The sequence below is a fragment of the Marmota monax genome, unplaced genomic scaffold, assembly GCF_021218885.2.
Source record: "Marmota monax isolate L192 unplaced genomic scaffold, Marmota_monax_Labrador192_F-V1.1 WCK01_AAM20220418_F8-fsc00090, whole genome shotgun sequence".
NCBI classification, from domain to species: Eukaryota; Metazoa; Chordata; class Mammalia; order Rodentia; family Sciuridae; genus Marmota; species Marmota monax.
In genome coordinates this window covers 6,966,930-6,991,070 of record NW_026695219.1, presented here as the reverse complement: position 1 = coordinate 6,991,070, position 24,141 = coordinate 6,966,930, and the positions used below count along the sequence as shown (strand labels likewise).

At 39.9% G+C, this 24,141-nt stretch overlaps 1 protein-coding gene across 2 annotated transcripts in view; it reads right to left on the bottom strand.

Annotated features, from left to right (window-relative positions):
- The window catches only part of Kif26b (kinesin family member 26B), a 499,298-nt gene that overhangs the window by 69,258 nt on the left and 405,899 nt on the right, over positions 1-24,141 (bottom strand). For both annotated transcript variants that reach the window (XM_046432469.2, XM_046432470.2), the window contains 4 exons: positions 21,572-21,665; positions 20,094-20,356; positions 17,392-17,575; positions 1,072-1,231 (listed from right to left, as the gene is read on the bottom strand). In XM_046432469.2, the coding sequence (XP_046288425.1) occupies positions 1,072-1,231; positions 17,392-17,575; positions 20,094-20,356; positions 21,572-21,665 (701 nt within the window). The remainder of the gene's footprint in view (positions 1-1,071; positions 1,232-17,391; positions 17,576-20,093; positions 20,357-21,571; positions 21,666-24,141) is intronic.

The following is a 24,141-nucleotide window of genomic DNA, read 5'->3' as shown; positions in this document are numbered from 1 at the left end:
TTGTAGAATTTTTATAGATTAAAAATTGATTCCATATATTTTTACTTATGGCAACTCTCTAAAGTAGGTATTATTTCCATTTAAATAGATAAGGATAGCCTTATTATTATGATTATTATTATTATTGGTTATTTACCATAGTTTCTAAATTCTACCAAAAAACTTTCATATACTAATCTTATATCATTCTGAGTCTTATATTCCTGTGATATAGACAAGATATACAGCTATAACCCTCATTTAATCATTACAAAAGGTTCTTATAACTAGTAAGAGGCACAGATGGGCATTGTCAGAGGCCTGGACAGCCAGTGGAGCATCTATCACCCCACCACATTGTCCAGTGGCAAAGGTGAGGTGGGTGATGGTGGTGAGGGGGGTTGAGCTGGGTCATTTATGAACATAGATGACATGGAAAGTCCATGGCTATGCCAGACATAGGAGTAGCTCTAATTTCATCATCTTGGAGCAATAGCAGAAAGAGAGGAAGAAAATGATATGTGGAACAAACATTTGCAAGTAATAGTGCTGCGTAAATCCCCAAACCTTACAAAGTTTGCTAGGTAGGGAGCCAGATAATATATAAAATTCCTATAGTACCCATACAATAATGGTGGGGGAGGCATACTTATATAAAAAAATTATTTGTTTATCTGGAATCCAAATGTAACTGGATATCTGTATTTTTATTGGTTTAATCTGTTAGTCTTAAAGAAAAGATAAGCCAATCTTCAGCCAGTTGCTCACATCACTATTAAATATACACATCAACACAATGGTGACAACAATCCACAAATAGTCATTGTAACGGGAGACCTCCACTGAGATAATGTCCTATTTTCTCTGAGTAGCCTAAAGTTAGTTTTAAGTATTTCTAAAACTCTCCAATTTGGAAGATGATACATTATACAATGGTTAGCTAATGCTGATCTATGGCTCTGAACTAGTAATTTGGTCCAGACTGTCCCTCTGTGCCACACTTCTCCCTAGATGGCACTCGACTAAGTGTCCCACACCCGGCTCTGGTACCATGTTTACCACACTTATTATTCAAATAGAAGAATCACTTACTTGTATGGGATGTGTTTGCTGCCATTGACGAGAGCGAGGATGACATTGCCCAGTGCAGACAATGAGAGGCACAGCCCTGAACCTCCTTCTCGATTTTTGCTAAGAGCTTTCACACAGCTGCCAAGATCAATGAGATGCAGGCGACTACGACCTCCAGACACTATTGTGGGAGAGAAGCAAAAAGAAGAGAGAATAAGTGAGTTACAGCAAATACTTCTTCATGCAGTTCTTTGGGAAATCTGAGAAGAAAAGGGGAAAGAAAAGGTTGACATTCATGATCTAGTGGAAATCCCAACAAAATTATACTGGATTACAAATAGCACAGGTCCTCTTAAATTCTGTCTACTTCAATCACTGACCTTCCAAAACCTGATATTCATACTATAAACAAATGAATAATTCTAGCAGGTTGGATTGGATGAGGTTTTAGAAAAAGAAAATGTCTAATTAAAAGAAAAAAGGTTTATACCTCAATGTCCTCTGGATAGCAGAATTCTGAAACCCATCATGTTAAAATCTTATTGGCCCACAAGTGATTGTCTACGTTAGTCGATCATTGTAGAGATCCCAACCCAAAGTTCAGCCATGAATCATGTTGATAACCCAAGTAAAATCCAGAAGAAGTAAGAATTAGGTATAGAGAGAGTGAAGACCCAAATATTTGCTGAGCATCTGCCAATTGCCAGGTACTACACAAACCACAGTCTCATTCAGTTTTCATGGTAAAATTATAAATAAAATACTATTATCCTTTTCTATAGATGACAACATAAAACTCAGAAAAATTGGAAAATTTGCCCATGAGTATTTCTGCTTCTGGCTTAGAAGAAATAACAAGGACCAGATTGGTTCTCTTATTTGAAACAACCAAAAAATGAACAAAATGTATAAAAGAATTGTTTGTAAGACATTAGACATCAAGCAGCAAAGAACAATGGTCCCTGAGAAATGGGGAGCTAAGCAAGGCAAATACTACCTATATCTCAGCATATTGCTTTGAGAGAGTTTCCAGGCATGGCTCAGGGAGAGGGGACTCAGGTGGAACCTGGTGGACTCCCTGAGTTGAGGAGAGAGGGGAGGCCAAGGCAATAGTTTACTGGACAGTTGGAGAGGAGAGAACTCTAGAGACTTAGAGAAGGTCCCTTGTGTATTCAACTGAGTACTGATCAGCAAATGCATATGAGGAAAGTACCCACAGCCAGGGAACTGACCATCTGAAGAGAATAGAGGTTATAGTGCACAAGGCTGCAAAAACTGTTTTTCTCCCACCAGCCAGCCTGGGAAACCTCAATATTCAAAGGATTTAGGTAGAGTACTCAGAAGGGTCTTGCTTCAGTAATGAGGGACATTTAGTGCTAGATTGAGCACAGACCTGATTCCATCTAACAAATATTAAAAGCAAAACCATTAAGGATCAAACTCTTTCCAAGTAATCAACTACATCCTCAAATAGAGCTTAAGAATATTTACAAGGTTCAAAAATATCTAGCAGCCAACAAGGTAAATCCAAATGCCTGACACCTAATAAAAAAAAATAACTAGGCATACAAGGAAGCAGGGAAATGAGATTTATAATGAAGGGATAATTGAAACCAACCCAGAATAAGCATAGGTGTTAGAATTGACAGAGAGAGCTATTAAAACAGTCATTAAAACTTATTTCAAATGTTCAAAAAGTTAAGCAGAGACATAGGATATGTATTTTTAAAAGGACAAAATGAACCCCTAGAGATGAACACTGTAATGTGTGAGATAAAAAACATACGGGATACAATAGCAGATTACACATTGTAAAAGGAAAGATGAGTAAATTTGAAGATTTAGCAATATAAATTCTTCAAAAGGAAATACACAGAGAGAATTTAAAAGTTAAAAACAAACAAAAAACAGGTAGACAAGAAAAAGAGCTGTAGTATTTCAAGTATCCAAATATATGTAACTGGAATTCCTGAGGGAGACAGAGTATGTTACAGATGAAATACTTAAAGAAATAATGGCTAAAACTTCCCTAAATTTGATTAAAACCATAAACCCACAGATCTGAGAATCTCAATCAGCTCCAAGCACAAGAAACATGAAGAAAACTACAGAAAGGCACATCATAATCACACTGCTCAAAACCAATGATCAAGAGAAAAACTGTAAAAACAGCCCGAGGAACAAAAATATATTATATACAAAGGAACAATGATAAGTATGATGGCACATTTCTCACTGGAAATAATACAAGTGAGAGGATGGTGCAGCAATATTTTTAAAGGACTACAAATTGTCAAACTCAAAGTATTCACCAATAAAAAGGATCACTTCAAAACAAAAGGAAAATAAAGACATTTCCAGACTTTAAAAAGCTAATAGAATTCACCAAAGGCATACCCACAAAAGATAAACAAAGGAACGAAAAGCTTTGGGAATAAGCACATGGTTAAATACATGTTTTTATTATTATTAAATCTCTTTACAAGATAATTATTGGGCTGGAGATATAGCTCAGTTAGTAGAGTGCTTGCCTCCCATGCTCAAGGCCCTGGGTTCAATCCCCAGCAACACACACACACACACACACACACACACACGATAATTATTAAAAGAAAATAACAATGTAACATATGGGTTACATCAAAGGATATTAGGTAGAGTACTCAGAAGGGTCTTGCTTCAGTAATGGGAGACACTTAGTAGTACTGGATTGAGCACAGACCTGGTTCCATTTAACAAACATTAAAAGCAAGACCATTAAGGATCAAACTACTTCCAAATAATCAATGTCCTCAAACAGAGCTTAAGGATATTTACAGGGTTCAAAAATATCTAGCAGCCACCAAGATAAATCCAAATATTTTACAGATGAGGTATGTCCCCCAAAAGTTCATGTGTGAGACAATGCAAGATCCAGTAGGTAAAGTGATTGGATTATGAGAGGCCCAACCTAATCTGTGATGAATACGTGGAGATGAGTTAACTGAGCAGTAATTATAGACAGGTAGGATGTGGTTGGAGGAAGTAGTTCTCTGGGGGTGTTCCTTTGGGGCTTATATTTATTTTGTCCTGGTGAGCAGGGCTCTCTCTTCTTCCTGGCTATCATGTCCTAAGCTGCTTTTCTCCTCCATGCCCTTCTGCCATGAAGTTCTGCCTCACTTTGGGCCCTGAGCTATGGAGTTGATTCACCATGGACTGAACCTCTGAAACCATGAGCCAAAATAAACTTTTCCTCCTCTATACTGTTCTTAAGAGATCTTTGGGTCACAGCAATGAAAAAACTGACTAAAACAATATATGTAAAGTTAAAAATTTTTGACAACAATAGAACAAAGATCTAAGTGGAGAAATGGAAGTATACTAATGTAAGGTTCTTATTCTATATACCAAGTGGTCTAACATCACTGGAGAATAGATGGCAGCAACTTAACAATAACACTGCAAACCCTAAATAGCACTAAAACCAAAGAGTTACAGCTAATAAACCAAAAAGAGACATACAGCAAAATCACTAAAAGTGTTTAATAAATCAAGAGGTGGCAGATAAAAAGAAAAGAACAAAGAACAAATGAGACAAATGGAAAGCATAGAAAAGCAGTACTTTGCATAAAACCTTATCAATAATCACATTAAGTATAAATAGTCTGCATACTCTTATTAAAAGGGAGAAATTGTCAGACAAATAAAAATGTGTGATTTTATTATATGCTTCCTATAAAGAAATGCACTTCAAATATAAATAAGCAGTAGATTAAATTGCATAAGTAAAGGAAAAGCAAACATTAACCATAAGAGAGTTGGAGTGGATACACCAGTATCAGACAAAGGAGACTGAAGACAAAAAAAAATGTTCTGTGAGGCAAAGAGGAACATTTCATAATGACAAAGAGGGCAAGCAAGAGGCCAAAACACAAACTGTTTATGTACCTAAGAGCAGATGTTCAAATATATGAATGTCTTCCTGATAGAACCATAGGAAGAAATAGATAATTAGAGTTGGAGAATTCAAATACCCATTTCTCAATAACTGATATAACTAGTAGACTGAAAACTATTCAAGATATAGATTTGAACAACTTGTCCTTTATGTAACACTCAACAGCAGAATACACATTCTTCTAAAGGGCACATAAAACATTTCCCAATATCTACCATATTCTGGTCCATAAAACAGATCTAAATAAATTTTAAAGGATTCACATTACTCAGTGTGTTCTGTGACACAATGGAACTACATGAGCAGTGACTGTAGAAAGGTAACTGGAAAATCCCCCAATATTTTGAAACTCTACAACTCAGCCAAATAACTGATGGCCAAAGAAGACAACAAAATGGAACTTAAAAACTGTTTTGAGGTGAATAAAATGAAGATGCAATATGCAATATTTGCAATATGCAAATATATTGCAATATATGCAATATATTTAGAAAAAATAAATTTGTTAGCTTCCCCTAAAGATGGACTTAGGGAAAAAGTTATAGCATTATATACCTATATGAAACATAACAGGAGGTCTCAAATCAATGATTTCAACTTCCACCTCAAGAAGTTAGAAAAAGATGAGCAAATTAAAGAAAAAATAAATAGCAGAAAAGACATAATTAACAAAAAGGCAGAAATCAATGAAATAGAAAACCAATAATTAATGGAGAAAAATCACTGAAACCGAAAGCTGGTTCTTTAAGAACAATGAAATTGATGAATCTCTACCTAGCACAACTGATGTGGAAAGAAGACCTGAACTGTCAGTGCAGGAATGAGGGAGATGGGCTCATCTATAGTTTCTATGGGTATCAGAAGGATAAGAAAGAAATAGTACTCATTCAATTAGACAACTTGGAAGAATGGGCAAATTTCTTGAAAGATAAAAAATACCAAAGAATATTAGAAAATATAAATAAATAGCCCTGTATCCATTAATGAAATAGAATCTATAGTTAACAACCAGTCCACAAATGGAAACTTTTAGGACCAGATGGATAAACTGGTGAATTCTACTAAACATTTAAAGAAGAAATAATACCAATTCTACTCAAACTCTTCCTGAAAATGAAATAGGAGGGAATACTTCCAAAGGTATACTATGGGACAAAGATTCTCCTGACACCAAAAACCTACACATACATACATACATACATACATATACACACACACACACACACATAAAACTGTAGACCAAGATCTAGAGAAGTTTCTAGAGAATCATATTTTAAAAGTTGTATTTAGCAACATATAAAAAAGATTTTACACTATGAGAAATTGGGGTTTATCCCACAAATGTAAAGTTGGTTACTAAGTAAAATTAACCTATCATTATAACTTACCATATTAACAAACTAGAGGGAAAAAATATGTGATAGAGAATCACATATTTTTCCCCTCTAGTTTGTTAATTACATACCAAAAAAAGCATTTACTAAAATCCAATGTCCATTCGTGAGAAAATTTCTTAGCAATATATAAATAGAAGACAACATCTTCAGTCTGATAAAAACCCTACAGCTAACATCATGCTTAATGGTAAAAGACTAAATGTTTTCCCTTTAATCAGGAGCAAGACAAGGATATCTATTCGTACCATTATTATTCAGCATTATACTGGAAGCCCTAGCTTATATAACAAGCCAAGAAAAAGAAAGAAAGATCCAGACTTGAAGAAGCCTAATGTCTGTATTGGCAGAAAAAGATACTAGATCTAATACATAAATTTAATAAGGTTGCAGGATAGAAGATGAAGAGACAGAAGTCCGTTATAAATTTATGTAATAATAATGAACTGCTAGAAATTGAAATTTAAAAAATACCATTTGCAATAGCCTTAAATATGAAAAAGAAACGAATCTGATAAAAAATAAGACCCGTACATTAAAACATTCTCAAGAGAAATTAACAAAGACCTAAAAAACTAAAGAGAGATATTGTGCTCACAGGTCAGAAGACTCAATATTATTTAGAAATCAATTTCTCCAAACTGATCTAGAGAGTCAGCACAATCCTAATCAGGATCCCAGCAGGCTTTTGGGTTAGAAAATGCTTTTATAAAATCCACTTATAAGAGATTTTCAAATTTACATGGATATTCAAGAAACCTAGAATAGCCAAAATAACTTTAGAAAATACTAACAAAGTTGAGAAACTAGCACTACTTTGAGACTTATTATAAACCTACCTACCATAGTTAAAATTAGTGTGGTATTGATGTAAGATAGACAAATAGGTAAATGAAACAGAACAGAAAGTCCAGAGAGAGACAAAAATGTAGAGAAATAATTCTTTTAAAAAAATACTTATTTTTTAGTTATAGGTGGACACAATATCTTTATTTTATATTTATGTGGTACTGAGGATAAAACTCAGTGCCTCATGCATGCAAGGCGAGTGCTCTACCTGAGCCACACCACAGCCCTGAGAAATAATTTTTGACAAAGGTAATTTAGTAGAGAAAAGACAGTTTTTAAGGCCAATGGTACTAGAATAATTACATATTCAAATGCAAAAGTATACACAAAAACCAAAAAAAAAAAAGATGAAAGCAACTTAAGTCCATATGTTGTGCAATATACAAAAATGAAAAATGGATCAAAGACTTAATATAAAACCTAAAATTTATTCTAGAAGATAGCATGATAGGAAATCTTTCTGATTAGGTTAGGCAAAGATTTCTTAGCTATATCACCAAAAAATAGTTCATAAAAGAGCATATACGTACATTGGACTTCATCAAAAATGAGTATTTTGGCTCTTGGAAAGATGCTGTGAATGAGAAGATAAACCACAGACTGGAAGAAAATATTTGTAAAACTTATATCTGATAAAGGACTTGTATTCAGAATTTATAAGAAAAACAATTAAATTTAAGGAAGGGTGAAAGATGTGAATACACTTTACCAGAGGAGATGTAAGGATGCCAAACGGGCACATGGAAAGATGTTCAGCATTGTTGGTCATTAATTATATGCAACTTAAAATCACAATGAGATACTTTCATGTAAAGAGGCAAAAATTGTAAAGACTGACCATACCACACGTTGGTAAGAATGTGGAGGAACTGGAACTCTCATGTGGGGATATAAAATGGTTCAACCACTTTGGGAACTATTCAGCAGTTTCTTAAAAAGTTATGCATACATTTATTATATGATTCAGCCTTTCCAGTTCTAGATATTTACTCCTTCTCCCCCAAAGAAATGTATATACAGACTATACATGAATGCTCACAGTTCTTTCATTTGTCCCAAGCTGAAAACAATGCAAATGCCTATCGACAGGTGAATGAGCAGGCAAACTATGGTGCATTTAGACAATGGACCACTCTTCAGAAATACAAATAAGTACACTATTGGTAGGGGCAATAAAATGACTGAATCTCAAAAATAATTGCACTAAGTGAAAAAAGCCACACAAAAGAATACAGAGTTTCAATATGATTGTATTTATATACAATTCTAGAAAATTAAAACTAATGTATAAAAACAAAGCAGATCAGCAGCTGCCTGGGGATGGAGAAGAGGAAGAAGAGTTGAGGGAAGGATTACAGGGTGTTGCAGAAATGTTTGGGGTGATAGGTATGTTCATGGCAATGGTTTCATGGGCATACACATATGATTATCAAATTGTACAAGTTAAATATCTGCAGTTTATTATACCTCAAGTATATCTGATTAATGCTTAATGGGCATGCTCATGCAGCCAGTGGTAGAGCTGCTTTCAAACAAGGTTCTACCTGTGCTCTTTATTCTAACCCTGCATATGACCCAGCTCCTTGGCCATTTCCTTTCCTCCCCCTTGCTCCCAGGCCCCTGGATGCCTACCTTTCCAGGTGGCCCAGCTCACATCATCTTATCTGTTGCTTCTGAACAGAAGGTACAAGTGGAAACTTCCCAAAGCTGTTGTGGAGGCCAGGTAATTAGGGGCAAGAAGGAGGAAAGGAAATGGCCAAGGAGCTGGGTTATGAAAGATGCTGGAAGAGAAGCTCAGGCAGGAGTGGGACATGGGTGCGTCTGGGTCTTGGTGGCTACATCTATAGGACATGTGGGCAGCACCTCTGCAGTGTCTGGGTTCCTGCACATCTGCAAGAAGAACCCAAATGACAGCACTGATGCAGGAGAGCATGACACTGCTCATGCTGCAGAACAAGAACACTGGGGAACCAGGTCTAACCCTAACCTCCTCCATCCCACCCCTCCCTCACCTTCCACATTAGTACTGGGATAAAAGGTGATGAATGTGTGTGGAGGGCATAGCTTTGCCACTCAGGCTCACAGCCACTCTGGTACATTTATGGCAAAGAACTTTTTACAATAGAGAAGTTAATTTTGTTCATCTTCAACTATACCCAGGGCAACCCCTTAAAAGGAAAGATATGTTACTTCTCTTTTATCCCATTTCATATCATGCAAGATTGGGTCATGGCAGTGTGCTAGGGAAATAGTTTTCTTTTAAAAGCAAAATGCCATCTGTTTTGCAGCCTAATTATATAGACAGGAGAAGCTCAGATATCTCTCACATGCCTCAGATTAAAGGGCAAAGACGGAGACCAATTTGGTCTTTCAGACTCTAATAGTCCATTTGATGTAATGGAATGAAACGCATAATGTGCATGTAGTAAAATAGAACACAGAGAACAAAAGGCACAGTTTAGAAGGTGCTGAAGAATATTATAAAATACCTATAATTATACCTGCATGACTCAAAACAAAAGTCACATTAACACAATGGAAAATCTACCCGCTGGAGTTCTGGTAGTCACAGCATTCCAAATTTCACACATGGAGCTTGACCTGGACTGGGGAAAGGTGAGTGACACAGGCCATTTGCTGTCATCAAGAATTTATATCACTGCAAGTGGCTGGGGAAAAAGTAGTTCTACACAAGTGAATGAAATAGGTGATAATTAATAGCAGGTGAGAAGCAGGTTCCTCATCCAGATTTGTGGTCAAGGTCATAGGGTTAAAGGAACAAAACTCAGTCTGCCTTGAATAATCTGTTATTTATATTTTAAGCCTAGACTTAGACCAACCAGATGACCCACATGCTTTATTTTTTCCACAGGAAGCAATATACTAATTTTACCCACTCCTGAGGAGTGCTTTATGGAGAGCTGGTGGGTCCCAGGAAATGCTACATTCTCCTAATATCACTTAATCTCTACAATAACCTTGTAATGCAGGAATTAGCCCCATGGTATAGATGAGAAAACTGAGGTTCACAGATGTTAAATAAGTCACCCTGAGATCCCACTGAAAACTAGTGCTGAGGCTAAGATGAAAATACAAAACTAACTACATAGCATGTAGAGCTGGGTTTTTTTTTTTTAATTCTTTTTCCTTTCCTCCCTTCTTTCCTTTCTTAATTTTTCTTTTTTCCCCTTACTGGGGATTGAACCCAGGGGCACTTTACCACTGAGCCACATCCTCAGTCCTTAGTATTTTTTATTTTGAGACATGGTCTCACTATGTTGCTGAGGCTAGCCTCAGAACTTATGACCCTCCTGTCTTGGCCTCCCAAGTCACTGCAATTAAAGGTGCAATTACTGTCATGCCTGGCTGGAAAACTCTCTTAAACTCACCTTCCCTTAACAGAGTGATTTCAAATTTTGTAGCACAGTGGAATCACTTGGATCTTTTAAGAAATATTAATGGCTGGCTCCCCCTCCTAGGCTTTCTAATTTAATTGGACTGGAGAGCAGCACTGGCATTGGGGTTCCTTACAAAGTTCTCCAGGTGGTCATAATGTACCAGAGTTTGAGAACCACTGCCTTACCAGGCTGGCTGAGCTCTTCAATCACCTTGTAGGACACACTGCCTAACTTCTGAGGCATGCTGAAAGCTTGGAGCTACCGGGGATCGTTTGTCTAGCTTGTCTAAAAACTTGCTCCCCCAAAAATAAGCTGTCTACTTATCAGTAGGTCAACTATATTTCCTCCTAAACCTATTTTTGCCACTTGTATTTATTATAAATAAAAATATAATAAAATACTATGTAAATAAAAAATGGATTTGTAAATAGTCAATGTTTCTATAAAAACTAAATTCAGGATAGGAAAGGTAGCAGAATACAACAGTCACTAATATGCCATTATGTAAAAATGTGAGTGTGTAACCGATGTGATTCTGCAATTTGTATTTGGGGTAAAAATGGGAGTTCATAACCCACTTGAGTCAAATGTATGAAAGATGATATATCATGAGCTTGTAATGTTTTGAACAACCAATAAAAAAAAACTAAATTCAGTGCTTTGGAAAGATGTGATAAAAATGATTTTTTAACAAAATAGAGGTGAATTAGGTATGAGTGAGAAATTATAGAGAGGAAAAGTTCTAGACAATGGTCTACACCCAGTTCATTGCACAAATGTCTTTAAAGTTCTTGAATCTCTTTGAAGACATTTAAAGCCCAAACTAGAGTGCTCATAGGATTATGGTCATGAAAGTCAGAGCTTAATGTTGAACACTCATCTCAAAGAGAAAGTCATGGCCCTATGTCATTTGTGGATGGAAAAATACACATTGAAGTTACAAAGTTTCTTACATGAGACATTTTGTGTGTTTTCCCTCCAACTTTCTCAATGAACTGACCAACTCCCTATTTTGTGGCATAAGAGGCTTCTTACACCATCTGTTTACATGAAAGGTAATTAATAATCCTCTTTCCCTTTCTGAAGCAAGCTACACTAGACAATAGAGACACTTGGGTTTTAAAATTCAGCCCGCACCCCTCTGCACTCAACACCTGAGCAGGGAGCACTGAGGTGCCTACATAAGACCAGCATTGTGGGGACCAAAGATGAAGAACAGGGGCCTCTGTTCTCAGGGAGCATGGAGCTTAATGGGGCTCAGCCCAGCACACGATTGATGAAGATGTAAGGCAGAGTCAGTAAAAGCATAATGCCCCCCAAACGGCTATGGAATTCAAAGGAGGAAGAGACTACACAGTGAGGAGCATCTGGAGACTTCATGAAGGAGACGGCTCAAGGAGGAAGTAGGGTAGAGACAAGTTTTATGGGTTTTTGTGGTTGTTGTTTCTTTCCTTTTCTTTCCTCGCTTCCTTCTTTGATGGTAGGAGAAATTTAAAATATAAGCATGAAAAGACAATTGCTAAGGTCCCAGTTGGGAAAGTCCCAGAAGAGTCCAGAGGGATGGGAGAAAGGCCCCAGGAGATGGGTGTTACAGTGGAAAAGGAGTAGGGGAGGAACTGAGGAAAAGGGACCAGGAGATTTTGAAGCTGAAAGGAGAAAAGTTGAGAGAATATGCCAGGTTAACTCTATCCTCTCAGGAAGTAGGACATTGCTTATCTACTGAGAGTGATGGACAGGAACAGGGAGCTTAGAAGATTCAGAACTGCTATGTGATGGGAAGGCCACGAGAGGGTACCATGAGGATTCCAGGCCGCGTGGTTCAGAACATTGTATCCTAGTGAAAGTTTTATAAAATTCTATTACGCAAATCTTAACATACAGAACTATCACCTCACTATTGACCAGGAGGGAGATGGCAGCCCTGCAGTGTAGGGATAGCCTTGTTGCCCAGGGCTATGCTGCTAGGGACAGCAGGCGCCCAGCTCCGACCCTGTTGGAAGCCAGATTCTTTCCTAGACTCCTTTTCCCCATCTGAAGACCAAATAATGTCTTTAAAGTCATATCAAACACATAGCCCTGGAGAGGGCATGCTGATTCAAACCATTCCATGACACATAAAGAAAGAGAGGCTCGTTGTCAAAAGAAAACTGAGATGAAAGAAATGGTGTGATCAGACTTATAAATGGATAAGTGGAGATACAGACACACCCAAATTCACTTACACTCCTTTCTGTGTGCACATACAGCCAGCCCAGCCCACATTGGCCTCCTCAGAGCAATAGAATATAAAAATACATCAGATACCTAATGTCATTCTGGATGCTGGGCAAGAGTTGCTTGCAAGCTTAGCTTACTCATTAAAGTGATGCTTTTAAAGACCATCTTTATCAACACAATAGGTAAATTTGTGTTTCACTGACATATTACTCTGAAGCATTATAGTACTATCTTGCTTTAGATGCCTAACACCCATTAATAACAGGAGAGCTGTCTGATCATTAGGGGATCTCTTCCCCAATACTTGAATTCTATTGTGGTTTGGGTATGAGGTGTCCCCCAAAAGCTCCCGTGTCAATGCAGGAATATTCAGAGATGAAATGATCAGATTATGAGAGTTGTAACCTACTCAGTTCATCCTAGTTTGAATGGACTGACTAGGTGGTAACTGTAGGTAGGTGAGACATGGCTGGAGGAGGTGGGTCCCTGAGGAGGTGAGTCACCTGAAAGGGTTCATCTTCCTTGTGGATCCTCCCCCTTTCTCTCTCTCTGCTTCCTGAGACTGCCATGAACTGACAGCTTTCCTCCTCTGGGCCCTTCCCCATGATATGCTATCTCACCCTGGGCCCAAAGCAATGGAGTTTGCCATCTATGAACTGAGACCTCTGAAACCAAGAGCCTCAAACACACTTTCCCTCTTCTAAGTTGTTCTTGTCAGGTATTTTGGTCACAGCATTGAAAAGCTGACCAAAGCAAATTTCCAAGGAGGCTTTTAAGCCATTACAGATTTAGAAGGACGAGACCTCTATGATGGGTAAAGAATCAGCCTTGGGGCTGGGGATGTGGCTCAAGTGGTAGCGCGCTCGCCTGGCATGCGTGCGGCCCGGGTTTGATCCTCAGCACCACATACAAACAAAGATGTTGTGTCCGCCAAAAACTAAAAAATAAATATTAAAAAATTCTCTCTCTCTCTCTCTCTCTCTAAAAAAAAAAAAAAACAACAATAAAAAAAGAATCAGCCTCACCAATGTTCCCCAAACCTTGTAAACCAGGCAGCTGTTTTGAGTCTAGCAGAATGCTATCTGCAAAACAGTGATATATCAACAAAGAATGTTCATTTGATCTTGACTGGAAATGTTTAAAACATTTGTCTCTCTACTTATATGTGTATAAGATTCAGGTACATATAATCACAGGGTGTCTTCTTTTCTTGCAGCACAGGTCTCTGATATTCTAACGGCCTGGTTAATAGCAGCAGCGAGCGAGCTCTGCTTCCTGCTTCCCTGCAGGGTGACTAATTAATAAACTTTCTCTTAATTGAGTTTTGCCTGCCAAGTCCACAGGGATTATTGCTTATATATAAGTAAACAAAATTTCCATTTTAAACAACACTTCAAATCTTTTCATTATATTTTAAATGTGCATATTTAATAAAGTTAATCGAGCTGTGGGCTGAGAGGCTGTGGGTTTTGTGGCCCAGATCCCTTCCCTCTGGAGGAGCTGGGTGCTCTGGCAGGTAGGAGGTGTCCCCCAGATTCTTCTGAGGCATAACCCTCAGCAGCCTGGACTCTTGCCCCTTCTCTATTCTCCTCTATTGCAACATTAGAAAGTACCTAAAAGAGGTTTTTGGAAGCCATTAATGGTATTTGCCTTTTCTTTAACCTGAATTTATTATTTAAAAGCAATTCTTTTCACAATTTAAAAATAGGAAGAAGATGAATTTCATGTTAAATATTTAATAAATGCCTAGGTTTGCTAGGTACCAATTTGGAGAGGCACTTTCCATTTAGGAAACTTCTTCCACCAAAGCTTTGTGGAAACTGAATTTCAGGACCTTACATTTGAGATATTTTAACTGTTTCATTGTTTCACAATATTTTTCCCTACTCTCAGATTCCAAATTGAAAGCAGAACAAAAAAATAAAAAAGTGAAAAACTAAAAACAGAGTCATCCCCCCATCCCCAGTTTGGTTTGCAACATAGAAGAGCGGGGGTTGTCCCACCCTCTAGGATTTTCTGCTCAGTGCATTTGGGAGCTATTGGCTCCCAAAGAGATTCAGATATTCTGTGAGCTACCCTTTGCTGAAAACACAAGAACCCACAGCAGGCTATTATTATTTTTATTATTTTTGACAGCTACTTTGAAGAAATAAACATTTTTCAGACTCTCACATTCACTCTGCTAAGACATTAACCAGAAAAAACAGTGAAGGCAGGATGTAAAGCCAGTTTCCAGATTGTTAGGAGAAACGTGCATTCAATTTTGTGGTGGATTTTCAAGGTCTAGATCTTCTTACCCTTCTCCTAATCCCTTGTTTCCTTCCTTACAAATGTTAAGTGCCCTGAAACTGAACTCATTTTTCCTGAAAGAGTCCCCCTCAGCATATTCTGCTCTGTCCCAGTCAAATCCTTCTCATCTTTCTGAGCTGTCAAGAGAAGTCTGGTCTTCTGCTAACAGCCCACCTTCTTGGGGTGCCCAACACACTGCAAATCAGAGCCAATATCTCTGGACCCCTTGGGCAGCAATAGCTCAAGGTTGATTTTCAGAGCTATAAAGGGTAACCTGGGTTAGTGGAACTCCAGCCCTGGGTGAGGGTATTTTCATTTATTCCTGGGGATGGGTACAGAGGAAAAATCTCTAAACCAGTTAAAGAAGCAGACAGCAAGGAAGATAAGTGATCACCTGATTCATGCAGCAACACAGATGTATCTCAGGCACAAAAGGCCACGTTATGGGTCACATGATTCCATTCATATGCTATTATTGATAAAAACCAAACCACAAAGATGAAAGTCCAAGTCAGTGGTTGCCAGGAGACTGAGACAGGGGCAAGGAGCTGACTACAAAGAGAAAGAGGGAACTTGACATAGCATTCTTCTGTATTTTGGTACTGGTTGTGGTTACATATTTGCCAAAACTCAGCTCAAGACACATAAAAAGGGTAAGTTTCACTAAATATAAATTATACCTCAGTAAATCTGAATTTTAAAAACAAGAGCCAAGGAGTAGGAATAGTGGCAGAACACGGACGGGTCAGTGGAGACACTGAGATGGGGGGAGAGGGGGCAATAGTGGCCCCTAAGAGCTATCTCCAGGACTACTGGTTTTCATGTCTTTCAGGCAACAAGGAGACCTGGGGAGAAATCAAGGACCCTCTCCACAGATCCCAGTTGGATACCTTAATTCCAGGTTTCATCTAGAATAGATGTGTTGATTGCCTCTGTTTTAGTCAATTGCATTTATAATTTCCAGGCTAGGATTATTTTCTGAATTTAAGAGGTTTCTTTTGTTTGTTTGCTTTTCTGGCATCCAGTGTCCTTGGGACAATCAATCAGGGAACACTAAGGGCCAGTTGCCTGGGTTTTGAAAACTCTACAGCGGTAGACTGATAAGGAAGCCACTGTCTGGCTGGGCCAAGCCTCCTGGCCCACAATTTGTTTTTGTTTGTTTGTTTTTAGGGGGGAGAGTACTGAAGATTTAACCCAGGAGTGCTTTTCCACTGAGCTACATCTCCAGTTCTTTTTATTTTTTAATTTTGAGACAGGGTCTCAGTAAGTTTCTTAAGGCCCTGCTAAATGGCTGAGGCTAGCTTTGAACTTGTGATCCTCTTGCCTCAGACTCCACAGTCACTGGGATTACAAGAGTGTACCACCATGCCCAACTCACAACTTGTTTTAGGAAACCCAGTGAGGTCAAGGGACCACTTTGTCTGTGGTCCAAGATCTCCCACCTTCTTCCACTATGACACTCATTTGAACACTGGCACTCAAATCTGGTGAACTTCAAGTAGATGCCACTGAAGGGCAAGGATGGAGAAATACACCAAGACCAAGTGCAAGCTTTGACAAAGTAGCCATGAAGGGACTGGGAACCACAGCATTGGGTCCTAGCAGAATAGCTGTGTTTTTACAATGAAATGTTACTGATGGGATCCTGCCTGAGGGAGGCAACCACTGTCTGGTTAGTTATTCCAAAGTCTGATTTACAGACTATTTAAATCCACGGAGTAGACTCAAGTTAACAATGAATGGCATATTGCCAGGGTGTGCTGGTGGCCAAATGTTGGCCTTTTGTGATGAGCACCTTCAGTTTTATAAACAGAAAGATACTATTCAGCAAGCAGTTGTTGTGTTTAAGTTTTTTCTTTTACATGCCCATGGCAATCACATTGGTAAATTATCTTTATCAAAGCAAACCTTTTTGCCCTTGGACAATTCAAAAGTGAACTTCAGCCCAGACTCTACAATTATCCTGAATTACAAATCACTCCATGTTGGTGTCATTCTATTAATAAAAGGTCATGGGGGCTGGGGTTGTGGCTCAGTGGTAGAGTGCTTGCCTAGAACAGTGAGGCACTGGGTTTGATCCTCAGTACCACACATAAAAATAAATAAATAGAATAAAGGTACTGTGTCCATCTACAACTAAAAAAAATTTTTTTAATTAAAAAAAAAAGAGAGAGAGAGAAGGTCATGATGGCCCTGGAGGAAGGGGTCTGCTGGGTGAGAGCTGATGAGGAGGTGCGGGAGGGAGACAGGCACTTACTTCCACCTTTCCCGCTCTTCTCCATCCGGTACTGGTAGATGTGCAGGGTGAAGAGCATGTGGGAGTTGCGGTGGTCATCTTCATCGCAGTCCTGCTGATTGCTCCGACGGGAAGCAATGGCAGCGTCCAGGAAGAAAGCCGCCTTCTCTGCAGTGGGGGCCCGCAGCTCACTCTGGTTCTGCAGCTAGAAGACACAAAGCCAAGAGCTGGGGCTGCAAGCCGATGGAGGGCTTGCCTGTCACTCATGCCTGGGTGTTAACTGCTCCATTCAGTTGCTGTCCACTGTGCCTAGTAAAGCCACATGCCTCTCGAAGGTCAAAAGTCGTTCTGGAACTAGGCCCGGTATTCATGTGCAATTCTCAGTTTAATTAATTTATTTCTGCAAATTAATATTGAGCACACTTAGTGGATGCAACTTGTTTTTACCTATTTTACACCCTAAGTAGTATCTGTAACTCGCAGGTGTGAAAAGCAAAGGCTGTATCTGAGTGATCAATGGGAGCAGATGACCCATCCTTATCATTGCAGAGGACAGCAAACCAATAACCCAGGGCTATCCATTTACCTAAGAAAACAGGAGGGATGTGACTGCATGTTGATCTCAGAGATTAGATTGTTTGGAGACAGAGAGTTTGCAAAATGTGATTTTAGGTCTGACAAGCACTGGTGTCCCAAGGAAGTATAAAACTTAGTTAGCTTTCACTTGATGCCTATTTTTTTTCAGTTATTTAATGAAAGCTAATTTTAGGCCACACTTTCCAGTGTAGTTATGAATAAGAAGTACTTATCAAAGGCTCGCTGAAACACCCAAGATACTTGAAGGTCTCATCTGTATTCAAGAGCTATCTAATTTCACCTTTAGTTACTGAACTCATGTTTGTGGCATAATCAGTAATCGATTAGAGAAAGCATAGTGTGCAACGTGTCTAAATCCTATGAGAACTCATGGCAATTATAGTAAGCCTGAATCAGAACAATCGTATTATCAGATTTTGATCAGCATTCCTCTTTTTTTGTGGGAGAAAAAGAAACTCCTATTTCTGATTTGTTCAAAGAACTAATTTGCAGTATGTCTTAAGGTTAGAAGAAATATTGACAATGTTCTACTCTGAGTCTATACCTATAGTTTTGAAGTGTGAAAGCCAATATTTGGAACTTAAGATCAGCAAAATCCTTGAACTTCAAAGAGAGTTTGTATTCTGTTTGTGGTTTTGTACTTGTCATAGAAAAGTAAACGGAAGTATTAAAAACATGTTTTCCACAAGGGGAATGTATTTAAAATAAGGAGGATGTTGGCCTCTTCATTTTGTTTGCCTTCAGTTAATCAGATCTTTCATTTAAGTGACCTTCATCAATGGACTCATAAAAGTGAACAGAGCCAGATGGGGTGGCACACACCTATTATCTCAGCTACTCAGGAAGACAAGGCAGGAGGATGGCAAGGTTGAGGCCAGCCTGAGCAACTTAGTGAGACCCTGTCTCAAAGTAAAAGAGAAAAATGCTGGGGATGTAACTTTGTGGTAGAGCACCCCTGGGTTTCATCCCCTGTACTGCAACAAAACAAAACAAAACAAAAAAAACATGGATGGCAATCAAGACACATTTTTGTGACTTATATGTGGACCAGCAAGCACCTGAGCATGTTTTATGCTTCAGAATAGTTGTTCTCAAAGTGTGGTGTCTGGACAGGCAGCATCAACATCACATATAAATTTGTTAGAAATGTGCTTTCAGGTAGTTCTACCTCAGACCTACAGAGTCAGTAACTCTGGGGTGGAGCTGAGCATCTGTGTTTCAAAAAGTCCTCCAGGTGACTGATGTAGGCTTGAGAGGATTCAAAAAGGAAATGGAAGATCTAGGATATTTTAAGCAGAGATTGAGCATGGACAAGTTTGGGTATAAGGGTGTAACAGAGGCACAGGCACCTTCACCTGTGCAAACAGTCCCAGCTGGGATGAATCAGGTACTTATTAAAAGGAACACCTTAGCTAATTAAAAAAAAAAAATAGTGGGAGAGAGAGAGGAAAAAAAAAGAAAGAAAGAGAGAGACATCTGGTAAACCTTGAAAACAAAGCCTACTGCAGGAGGCCAAAGTGATTGTTCTGGATATGAACCAGGGAGCTCCTGAGTCATTCCTACATCTATTGTCAAAGAGCAAGGAGAGAGATCCTTATAACAAGGCGTGACATCCTGAAAAGGCGAACTGGATCTTCTCTTGGCTTCCTTCATTCCAGCAATTATATCATGGTTCTAATTAGAAAGTGGTTATTAGTTTTTCCTACAGCACTGCTAATCTGGCTGTAAACCAGTGCCAGAAACACAGTTTATAGGGCCATAAACAGCCCCAGTAATGGCTGCAGCTATTTGTGCAGAGCAGTAAATATTTCGGTTTGTTGTTAAACAAAAGAAAGATTGTACTTTTCTTTTTTGGAAAGGAACGTAAAGAAAGTGAATTCAATTTTCCCTCAAATGCTACGACAATTGTGGTTCCTGCTCATTGTCAATTAGATTCAAGGTACAAATATTTAGGTTGGGTAAGCAGATGGCCCCACAGCTGCAGGCCATAAAGTTCCAGTCCACTTTAAAGTAAACACTTGTAAGCTTCCCAGTTTACATGGTGAGTGATTCACGGCTCAACTGCCCCAGCCTCCGAGGTAGGGATGAGCCACCTCAGAGCAAGCCAAACTTCCAGAAGCAATCACCTGTGTGCCACAGATGGGGTCTTCGCAGAGGTACACGCCCGGGGACTGGCCATCCTGCAGGCTGCCAGTGGCCACCTCAGATAGAAGGTCCCGCAGGTTCTCTTCTTTCCCCCACACCTCTACGGCTGAGATCCGAACAGAGAAACGGGCTCCCGTCTTTTCTTTCCGTTCATTGATGAGCTTAAAGAGCCAAGAGATGGCACAGGGAATGATGCCAAGGTTCTGCATGGAATCATCCTTCCCAATCATGGTATAGGATTTTCCTGTGGGAGCAAGGAAAGGGAGAAGAGCAGGCTGATTGTTGGCATCATGCTACAGAGTCTCAAAACAGATGCTAAGGATATAGAAGGCAGGCATGGGGGAGTGAGTGGAAGGGAAGGAAGGGAATTAGAAGGTAAGAAAAATAGTGTGCATTTGATGACAAATAAAAAAAAAGGCAGTTCCTAGTACTAGCGATGAAATGGCTATAATACAGAATGTGAGAGCCCAAACAAATGACAAGATGAAATCACAGTGCACCTTGAAGAGGATCACGCTTATCACAGGCTATCCAGTTTCTGCATTGTTTTACATATAGTGGGAAGGCAGGGACTTTTCATCACTATTATGGTTCACTTTACATCTACCCCACAGATCAAATCCACGTATACTTTACATCCTTTCTCAAGTTAACTGCTGTGTATATTTTTACAGCATGAGCAAATTCCATTAAAACCTGGAGTCCTGCTTTGATCCAAGATCAAATGAGAGGAAGGTCCAGGGAAGACAGAAGTGGAGAGATAGGTTTTCTGTCCTGGCCAAGAACTGAGTTTCAAGACTTCTGCAATGTCTCTGATGCAATCTCTGCCTAGGGACACTTTTTTGGGACTCCCCAAATTACTAACTTATCAGGCATGTAATGCAAGGTCTAGTGAGCAGATAGAGGGCCATGGATTAGTATTAAGAAGGGACAGTGAAGGATTCAGTGAAAACCCTTGGGGGTGTGTCTCACTGCATCCTTTCCCAAATGTTTCAGCACAAGAGGATTCCTGATAGTGTCTGGTTGCTGGGAAACAAGGATGGCTTTGTCTGATGTTCCCAGACAGATCCTAACATGACACTTGACTTTGCTTAGAGGTTGTTAATCTGGCTGTTCCATTGGTTCCATCTACCAACACAAATCATCTTGGCAGGGGAGCAGGGGGTCCATCTGCTTCCCAAGGAGCCTCTGCTCAGGAAATGTACATTTTCGTGCTTGCTTTCTTAGCTTGACCCTGACCTGGACCACTGCTATTCCCTTGTTTCTTTCCTGAGCTTGACAGCTGCCCTACAGGAATGGGTGTCCACTTACAAGTACCTACATTTCAAAGGCAGAAGTAATTGTTCTCTCAGCACCTTAGAGAAATTTGACCCTTCCTTTCATCTGGGACTATGGGACTAATATAGAAGCATAGAATGAGGGACCCAATGAGCAGCATAAAGTAAAAGCTCTCACTAACCCAACTTGGCGTGGCCAAAACAGAACACGCAGCCATCCGCCCCGTTGACCACAGACTGGATCACCTCTGCCACGGTTCCAGCACACACTTCAGCCTGTCAGACATGAGAGGAGATATGAGCCATTAATGAACCATACAGTAGAGGCACCATTAACAACGTAAAAGTGAGCCCACCTTCCTGGGGCGTAAGGTCCCAGCTCTGCCTGGGGTTCCCCCAGATGGATTAGCCTCTGCCATGGAGCTTGAGAGGGTCTCAGAACTCTTGGGTACCCTCTGTCTCTTGCAAGCCTGAGCATTATGTGAGCTAACTGCAAGCCTGCCTGCTGCTCCTTGGTGGTGCACTTCAGCAGTATCCCAGGACCAGGTAGGTGCAGGTGGCTGTGGGAGTATGTTTCCATGTACCTTGTTCCCTTCATTCGTCTACCATTCTGACCTCTGGGAAAAGGCATTTTAACTCTCCATTGGCCCTTGGAAAATTAGAACCTTCCTTCACAGACAACACACACACTTATGAAATGGGCTAGGTTATTAGAAGGAAAAAGATGACATATTATTTCAGGACAAAGAACTTGAGAAAATTTATAGTTCGAATACAATCAAGAGGTTTATGATATAGGTCTGCCCTCTCTCCTGATCTCTTTCCTCTTTTTCAATCCACATTCTCCCCTTTTCAAAACCAGTCTTGTCTTTCTTTCTCTTCGAATGTATTCATTGGGTACAACATCAATTGCCACTTGTCAGTAAGTTAGACGGGTGTTCTTTAGCCTATGCCTGCCTCATCTCCGATTTGATTATTAAATCTTTAGGCAGGAACTTGATACTTGATGACTTTATATTTTCCCATTAACACTCAATAATACAGCACTCTCCGAATGATAGGAATTCAGTAAAGTTTCTGGACCAACTTGGGGACCTGGGAAATCTCTTTCTGGTTAGCATCTAAAGTTTCTGCAGCAGCAGGAGGACAAAATCATTCTCTGTGTCCCTTATTTCTATCTTGGGACTGGAGTCGGAGCTCATGGAAGCATTGAGAGTCAAGCAAACACTGGGGCTCTGAGGTCATCAGGGCAATGTACCTCCCAGTAGGAACCTGAAAACCAGCAATCTCAGCTATGAATGTCGTTATTCAGCTCCAGGTTTCAGCAACACAATGAACCTAAGTATTTGGAAATCAATTTTCTCTCCCAAACTGAAATTGAAAAACCACACTCCCAACAATTGTCAATTGTTCTGGGGTGGTCGCCTCAGCAATTCTGCCTGGGGTTCCCCCTGGGCTGAGGGGGCGGTGTGACAGGGCTGCCGAGGGGACCACAGGATGGTTCACAACCCCCAGGACTGAAGCAATGAGAGCCTGGCGGTAGACCCTGAGACAGAGGCAGCAGAACGTTGATGGAATTTGCCAGAGGCGCCTCTGTAGAGCAGGGGGACATTACTGCCCAGTGGCCATTGGCATTTTGGACATGAAGCGAGGTGGGGGCTGGGAGCTGTACATAAAATAAGCTATTAGATTCTTAAGTCACTGGGGAGAATGCTGATTGTGTGTGGACCAAATTGTCATATGCACAGAGGCCAGGGGACAAAAAAGATACAAGAATAGCCTAATAAGACACAGAATGTGGTAGGCAGACTCTTACAGAGTTCCCTCCTGGCTGTCCATCCAGACTGGTCAATAATTTGTTCACCTTATTATTATTAAGAGCTGACAGTGGCCCCTGGAAGCCCTTTGCTGCCTTTCTTCATGGACCCAGAGATACAGGCAGTCCTCCCAAGCATATATCTCTTGAGCAGGGCCTGGTCGGCCAGAGCCTCCAATTCATCCGCTAGTGTGAAACCTCCCTACCACCCTTCCCTAAACTATACCCAGCAGAATGGGTCCCAACAGAGTGCAGCTAGTGACTGCCAAGGCCATTTAAGGGTAATAAGGATTGTTATCAAAGGCAAGGAGGAGCAGGCAATGCTATAGTCACTGCTTCACTTCAGGAGCTGATACCCTTTGAAACTGGGAGAAAGCAATCAATAGTTTATAATGGTCTGGGGTCACCAGGGTTGTTGCTGCTTCCCAGGCAAGAAGCTGAGCAAGATCTGCTCTGCACATTTGCCTGTTTTGAGTTTTGGAGTGCTCACTTTGAGGGGCTGAGCTGGCCATGACCAAGCAGCATACTAACATTAACAATGATGATATAATAGTAAAAATAGCTATCATTAATTGAACACTTGTTATGTTCCTAGCTCTGTGTATCAACTCCATGAATCACAATAGCCTGATGATCTCATCTGATGATCACATTTTATCTGTGTCCTCATTTGACAAATGAGTGCATTGAGGCCTTGAGAGACATAGTGTCTTGTCCAAGGACATGCTACTAGAAAATGGTGGATAAAATGGGTGGACAAGACACACCATACTGAGCAGAGTACGGAAAGGTTAATGGGGAGAATCCAGGAAGGATGGCTGCTCAGGAGAGGGGCCATCAAAAAGTGACCTACTCTCTGGATCTCAGTTTCTGTGTCTATAATGTGAAAACAGTTAAAGCCTCCATTTCCTACCCCACAGAGTTCAAGGGAGAGTC